Below are 8,233 nucleotides of genomic sequence, written 5' to 3' on the forward strand. Positions count from 1 at the left end.
GTTCCCAGTTTGGAGAGAGGTGTGAACGACTGATCTGCATGCCCTCGACCATGCCAGATGTAGTCTGGTGGCTGACTGAGTGGGTTGAAGTCAAGGTATAGAACCAAAGCTCCTGGTGTTATGCTTGTGTAGTGGGAGAGACAAGCAGCTGTGCTCTCATCACTGCTTGTGGAGCCTGCGGTCTAGCCAGGTAACCAAGGTGATGAGATCTTCCAGAATGGTTGGGGGGTCCCATGCCACCAGCACGTCTTTGCTGTTCTCTGCAAGACCTCAATAGAAAATGTCTTTGAGTGCTGGTGGTGGCTAGTGTGCGAAACTCACACGATCACATCCATCTGCCAATTTCCTGCGCTGGCTGAGTCCATAACTGGCCAGCTAATTGTCAGAAAATTTTAGTTTTTGTTGGACTCAAAAGCACTCTCATGTTTTGCAAGTAAAGCTGCCAAAAGTGTCAATGGTGGACTCAATTATAATGCCAGACATGATATAGCAGATAACTGTTTCTTTACTGATCACAACAGCAGTATACAATACCAAAGTCCAGAAAACACACTCGAGTCGATAATACCAGTCCAGGGTCGATGCCAGCAACTCACACAGCCAAGAAAATCCTCAAAAGCACGGTCAAAAGGGGAAGCCCAAGGGTTGATGCACAGAAAATGATCAGGATCATGAGGGTAAGGCAGTACTCGGTAGTCACCATTTATAAAGCCTACAGTTGTTAATGAAAAGGTTAGTACAAGCCAGTCTGATGATGAGATCATGGATTTCTAAAAAGACACAGGACTGCCCAAGATGGAAAGCACAAAATAACATGAAAGAGGACTTCTGCCCCATGAGTTTGTTATAGGCAGTTTTAAGGTAAGAACATGTTTATTTAATGTTATATATGCAACAAGCCTTGGAGTGCTTTCGTGATTGTTGGCTAATCAGAGTAACATCTGTAACATCTGAATAACCCAGAACATTTTGAGTTATTCAGAATAACAGAAAACGCTCATGGGTCCTGCTGTCCTGTCAACTGAAGCACTGTGTAAACCCATTACTGAAACGATAATGGTGGCTATAAGCCAAAAGGTGTTGGTCAAACATTTTTTCTGCAGAATTGTCTGGACTTGAATAAAGTAATATCTGGCTGAAGAGAAGATCTGTTTTTTCCTTAATTACTGATTGGTTTTCCATGACATAATCAAAAGTAACTTCTGTAAAATGTACCAAAACATAAACTCAACACTTTACTATAGGCTGCAGGCCCACTGCTAGAAAACTGGCGTGATGCATCTACAGCAGACAGAAAAACTGTTCATCTTTAGCTAAAAATGTTGAGTCCTGAGTACATTACTTACTATTCAAAACAGACTAACTTAACAAAGCTGACAAAGTCTTGCCACTCATCCTTATTAAATTAGTGTCCTTGAAGTCTTTTTAGTATAAATATCCATCCACATTAAACTGTCTGAACAATTTTTAAATATAACCTTTCATCTATTTTGTTGTCTTCCTTCGGGTGACAACCTACTAAACTGCATTTCACATCTTGCCAGAGAAACGGACACAGTCCTCATTTGGAACTCATTTCAAATATAGGTGTTTGCTTATGCATAAAGGCACTGAGTAAAATATTACTATAACCAATGAAGGCTATAGAAAATTTAAAAAATGACAGTGGGGAGAAAACGAACTTTAGGAGAATATGTATATAAAAATAGGTTGATGTCTAGTGTAACACAACAGAAGATAACACATAAGATAACAGATAAGCATCTCAGGAACAAAAGGTCCTGAATGTACTAAATCAAAACACATGTGATATGGTTGAAAGCCTTTGAAAATGCTAGTGGCAAGTTTTGGAGAAAGTCAGAGTCGTGTCATTTTGAAACAAATAGACACTGCACAAGTAAAATGTCATACAGTAGCTCAGTGGGGGGAGACAGCATTTTCAAAGAAAACTGGAAGAGCAGTCTTATTTGATGTTTTTGGTTTTGAAACGCTTAAAGTGATTCAGAGCAGACACATCCAGCTGCTGGGAAGCATACACTACAAGATCCCCTTTATATAATTACACAAAAAGACAAAAACAGAAACTGAGTGAGACTTGAGAAATTACTTTAAAGGAAAAGTTAGAATACAATAGGAGAGCATTTAAATTGAAACATTTATCCCATGATCCCTCATTTGCTGGAGGAAAGAGGAAGAAAACAAGAGTGCCAGAAATAGGACTAAGAAAAGCCCATTGATGGTGCAGCCAGGAAGGCACCATCAGATGGTCTGCCAGAAAAAAAAACATCCCAGACTGTCTTCTACATTATAAAGAGCAACAAAGTCTAAAACATGCTCTTCTAACATTTAACAAGGTCTCCCTTGAAAAAGAGATCTTGATCTCAATGAGACTTCCTGGTAAAATAAAGGTTAAATAAAATAAAATGAATAAATACATGTCATAGAGGAAGTTTTGGAAGTGTCTCACCCTAGGCACACTGACTGGTTTTCCTTACTTGATTCTAGTTCTCCCAAAACTGAATGAACTCAGTTGCTGAGATTAAAATGTGTGAATATGTGATTCTTACTTCTAATTATGTTGAAATACAGGGCATGAACTTGCCAGTGAAATTGAAGCAGCCAGTACTGAAAAGAACCAAGCTACAAACCTTTAAAAGCCATCTTTCACTTTAAAGGGGTGCTCCACTTATTTTATACATATACTTTTTTTGATTAGTGGAGTCCTACTCCTCTCTGTGGCTTGGAAATGAGTTTTCACTTATAAAAAAATGACACTGACAATGTCCTTGTGGTTACCTGGGTTTAGGACATTAAACCTTTAACAGATGACCTAACTTAACCAGATCTCCCAACTTTATTGAAGTGCAATTATTTTAATTTGATATGAATTGCACAAAATAGGGGAAGTTTTAATATTTAGAGGGCATAAATGATTTTAAACCTGCATTCATTGATTTTGTTTGTTTGTAAAACAATTATTTGTAGTTTACTTGAGCATTTCCATCTTTTGCTATATCCTGCTTTGACTTTGCTACATTTCAGAGGAAAATATTGCATGTTTTACTCTACTATGTTTATGTGATAGCTTTAGTGACTAGTTACTTTTCAAAATCAGATTAATAAGATAATGTAGAGTATAATCAGTTTATTAAGAATTTATTGTATGTAAATTATAATTCAGTATGTACAGTAATTCAAACTGTAACTATAAAAGGTTGTTAAATTAGCTGCACTTTGGCCAGCAACACTGCATCAATAATTATAATCCAGTATTGTAATATACATTATATGAAACATGCCATTCTGCTTACTGAGTACTTTTGGTACTCCAAGTCTATTTTGATGATAATACTTTTGTACTTTTAATTAACATTGTGAACACAGGACTTTTACTTGTAACTGAGTATTTCTGCTTTTACTTATATAAAGATGTGTGTTTTTCCACCACTGCACTGTAGCTGGGCAGTGTACAATGAGTTTATTGAAGCTTTATATAAGTCTAGTATTCATTCTCCTGTAATTCTGTTTCTGTGTCTACAAACTCCTGAAATATCTGTGTTATTAACTGCTATATCCTCCACAGGTTAATCTGATCTTCATGCTGTTTGGTGCTGGGTTGGTAGTGAGCACTGAGCTTATCAAAACTTTTTCATTGCAAACTGTCGCCTGCGGTGGATGGAAACACCACTATTTGAGAGTGCTGAAGTATAAAACCAAAACTGTGAACTCCAAGATGCCAGCTCATGGATGGATTATGACACAATCGGCCCCTGGGCACAGACATTTAAGGGACCCCCACACAATTGACAGAGTCTCACCAAAAGAGGACTAAAATGACTATAAACAACACAATGGTGGCCATTTTTTTCTCCCTCATTTTGTGCCTCTTTGTAATTGTTTTGCATTAGTTTGTTGTATTTGTTGTAATTGTTCTAAGTCCTTAAGGTTATTTTAGATTTGTTTTTGGTCATTTTGCCACTTTTGAAATAATTTTACGTGTCTTTACGGTATTCTCTCACTGTGGTTATGTGTTTTTCTGTGGTCATTCTGCATGTCTTTATAGCATGTGTGTGTCTCTTTGAGGTTGTTTTGAGTCTGTGGTCATTTAAAATCTTTATGCAAGCACTCAGTGCCTATTTCTTGTGTTTTGTGTCTTGTGTGTTTCACTATGATGTCATTTTATGTGCTCTTCACCTACATCTTGTGTTCTCTGTATCAGCTAATACAGAAATCGGGAGTTTGCTAATCTGTGAGCCAGCCATAGCAATGTCTTCCAGCAGTTCATTCTGGCTTGTAGACTCCCTTCGAGAGGAGTATTAGACCAAAATGGACTGCACATATCAACTGAGCTTTAACCTGCCACTCCTGACTCTGGCCTCCTCTGTTTGGTTAGAAGGCCAAGGCCTGGTCAAACCATTTAGAAGAGAATATCTGTGCACTGTTGCCAGGCTGTTGAATGAGTCTGCATCACACAAGCCTTTGACTGCACCTCTTCATATTGAGATCTTTTTGGGCATATTTCTACTAAAAATATTAGAAACAACGTTACTGTATGTGATCAGTTTAAGCTTGAAAGTTTGAAGTGCTCTGACACCCACCAAGCTCCATCCCTCTTCAGAATTCTACATCTCAGTAGCTAGAAAATAATCCAGCAGAGATAGACAGGACAGTCTGATGGAGAGACAACTTCTGAAAATGCTGCAGAGAAACTAGCGTTTACAAAGAGAACAGCAGGGTGAAAAAGTTACTAAGATATGAGACCTTTAAAGTACATGGGCTCACTGAGGCTCACATAGTTGACAAATGGGCAGTCAGATTGACGTCAGTCCATGACTGCCTTCCAAGAGAGTGTAGGGAGAGAGAGGGAGAGAGAGAGGCTTTAGAGCAGCTCGTCTCTCACAAAGGTAAGACCGGAGGCTTACTTTAATAGAAGCTATTTCTTGAAATATGTTTTCAGTTGTTAGCGACTGCAGTAAGAATGTTTAGCTTTCATTGCAGATGAGCTATATGCATATGGTTACACTGGGACATTATATTTACAAGTTAAGAGAGTAATGTTTCTAGACCCAGGCTTGCTTTTAACTTTGGCTTCACATATTTGGTTATTGTACTAGAATGCGGGGGGAAATGCGAGGCAGTTATGATGCATAGTTAATTCACGTTGCTTTAATATAGTAGTATAGTATAGTTAAATTTGGTTTCTATCCATGATAAGTGTTCTTTAATGAGAAAGAAAAAATATTTAGATATTTAAAGTCTTATAGGGTTCTACTAGTCTAACAGTGAAACAAGGACTTTTGTCTTTCTTGATACAAGGCTGCTGACCGTAAAAATCTGCCTTTGATATCTTTAAATTCAGGTATGGTGTCTCAGGTGATGTTTAAAATGTGTGTATCCCAACTGTTGTCCACATCTTTCTTTTGTTCATTTTGTTTCATGATCCGCCACTCGTGCGTAAAGACGGGATCTGCCCAGAGCGCACAGGAAGCGCTAAGGAAACATCACGACCTGAACTCATTATTAACAGTCATAAACCGCATCTTGGACACGTTCTGCCCACTTTAAGTGTTTCGCATCGGAGCGTGACAGACACAGAGGGAGAAGGGGACGATATCTTGAGTGAGGACAAAAGCTGCATCGGCAGGTAGGATGTAATTTTCAGGCCGAATTTAAAAAGGAAAATTAAGTGGAAATAAAGCGTTAATGTTTTTTTTAAAGAACTGCAAGTGGCAAATTATCCTTGAAACAAAGATGATACTGGAAGCCAGTTTCATGAGCGTGAAGCAGGGCGTCTGGAGCGTTTTTATATCAAGGCACTAATTAAATCCACATTTTACTGCCGATGGACTCTCCTAGGGTGAGATTTTCTCCTGAAAATCCATCTAACATGGATGTTATTTATTCATATGAGTTACCTGCAACTATCTGTCCAGTGAGTGGGTGAGGTAAGACTGCATGGGAACATTTTGTATAATTCTTACATGTTCTCTCTTTTTTTTTTATGAAAATATTAGTGGACCTGCTGGTTGTCCCTGGACCTCAGATTGAGAACTGCTTCTCTAAATGCTGATCTTACTGTGTTGTCTGTGAGCGGTCAGAGACTGAGCTCTTCATGGATGTAATGGACTGTAATCCTAGTTTAAGTTAACCTTTTTTTGCTGAACTGTGTAACCAATGTAACATTTGGGAGAGCATAAAGAAAAAAAGCAGATGAATGTTTCTCTAAAAAACAAATTCATTCCTTTTAAAGTTGGTAAATATTTTTTCAAAATGCTCATAGACTTTTAGTTTGGAAACTCTTTCTTTTCAACATGGAGAATATTTCCATCCCTGGGGGTGCCCCACCAGTCTGCAACGTTTCTTTGGACTTCTATTCCCTCACATCAGGGAACCACACTGTCCTGAACTGCACTCCTCCCTCTGACCTTTATTTCTACGCTGACCTTTACATTATTCTCCCGGTCATCTACTCTGTAATCTGTGCTGTGGGACTGACAGGCAATACAGCTGTCATCTATGTGATCCTCAAAGCCCCCAAGATGAAAACTGTAACTAATATGTTCATCCTGAACTTGGCCATCGCAGATGATTTGTTCACATTGGTGTTGCCAATCAACATAGCTGAACACTTGTTGCACTACTGGCCTTTTGGTGAGGTTTTGTGCAAAATTATCCTTAGTATAGACCACTACAACATCTTCTCAAGTATCTATTTCTTGACAGTGATGAGCATTGACCGCTACCTGGTTGTCTGGGCTACGGTGAGGTCCAAGCGCATGCCGTATCGCACCTACCGAGCAGCCAAAATCATCTCATTATGTGTCTGGATCCTTGTTATCCTCATCGTCATGCCTTTTACTGTGTTTGCCAGTGTTTATATCAACCCAAATGATGGCAGAAAGAGCTGTGTGCTCAGCTTCCCTAGCCCTGAAAGTTTGTGGTTCAAAGCAAGCCGGATCTACACCCTCATCCTGGGCTTTGCCATTCCGGTCTCTACCATCTGCATCTTATACACTATGATGCTCTACAAGTTGAGGAACATGCGGCTCAACAGCAATGCCAAGGCACTGGACAAAGCCAAGAAGAAAGTCACCATCATGGTGTTCATTGTCTTGGCTGTCTGCTTGTTCTGCTGGACACCGTTCCACCTCAGCACCATTGTGGCTCTGACGACAGACCTGAGGACCACACCGCTGCTGATTGGGATCTCCTACTTCATAACCAGCCTGAGCTATGCCAACTCCTGCCTCAACCCATTCCTCTATGCCTTTTTGGATGACAGCTTCAGAAAAGCCTTCAAGATGTTTGAATGTAGATCAGCCTAAATGTACAACAGTATGAAACCTGTCACAGGCTTACGGAGTGAGGACAGACTGAATGGATAGACTAACATAACTTTAGGTTCAAACCTGAATTCTCACTGTATGTGACAAAGATATTTGGTTTGTTAAAGCTGCACTAGGTAACTTTCCACACTGTTTGCACATAACAGCAAATGTGTTTGATATTTGTAAAAAAAAAAAAAAAAAAAAAAAAAAAAAAAAAAAAAAAAAAAAAAAAAAAAAGTAATGATGCCTGTAAATTACACACAACACTTAACATGGGAAACTGATGTACAAATGCTATGTCTACCATCTACTAGAGTATCTATAGTATTATAGTACAGTAAGAGATGAGGACAAACATCAGAATGTTTAGGAGCCCAGCTCCATCTAGACATAAAACTGTTTGGGTGTCTCTCTTTAAGTTCGTCATTTTCCGCGGGTGGAGAAGATCTACATTACTCTATCTCTGCAAGCATAAGTGAATCTGATGCATCTTATTTATGAAAAACTGGCTGGTTTTCTGTGTCACAGCCAGACTGTTTTGTTTGCTTTACTGAACCTGCCTAGTGTAGCTTTCTATGGTTCTGATGACACACTGAGAAAGAGATGATTATTATAAGTTGACACCAATAGGCAATATTGCTTGCAATAGGAAATGACAACGGCTGCCTGATGGTACAATAGTGACATTAAAAAAATAAACAATTGGTTATAAGTGTCAGCAGAACTGCTCCCTGTCATTGTGTCTGAACAACATTCCATTTGATTGTTGTCCAGGTTAAGACTGCAGTTTAAATGCTAGACCAGTTTAATGAAGGTTTAAAGAAAGTCAATTTAGGCAGTGAGCTGAGATGGGTCAGTGCAAGCAGTCAAGGATTGAGGGACGCCTCTGTGTGCTGAACGTCTGC

At 39.0% G+C, this 8,233-nt stretch overlaps 1 protein-coding gene across 2 annotated transcripts; it reads left to right on the top strand.

Moving 5' to 3' along the window:
* Window positions 1–4,817: 4,817 nt before the first annotated feature.
* On the top strand, window positions 4,818–7,523 carry npbwr2b (neuropeptides B/W receptor 2b). Of its 2 annotated transcripts, none has more exons than XM_020615043.1 (2): window positions 4,818–4,904; window positions 5,461–7,523. In XM_020615043.1, the coding sequence occupies exon 2, from the start codon at window positions 6,312–6,314 to the stop codon at window positions 7,323–7,325; it is 1,014 nt and encodes a 337-aa protein (XP_020470699.1). In that variant the 5' UTR covers window positions 4,818–4,904; window positions 5,461–6,311; the 3' UTR covers window positions 7,326–7,523. The 2 variants fall into 2 exon arrangements, with proteins under 2 accessions (XP_020470699.1, XP_020470700.1); XM_020615044.1 differs by lacking the exon at window positions 4,818–4,904 and having other exon boundaries at window positions 5,402–5,644; window positions 6,015–7,523.
* Window positions 7,524–8,233: the final 710 nt, after the last annotated feature.

This window comes from Monopterus albus, unplaced genomic scaffold (assembly GCF_001952655.1).
Source record: "Monopterus albus unplaced genomic scaffold, M_albus_1.0 scaffold157.1, whole genome shotgun sequence".
Classification (NCBI taxonomy): domain Eukaryota; kingdom Metazoa; phylum Chordata; class Actinopteri; order Synbranchiformes; family Synbranchidae; genus Monopterus; species Monopterus albus.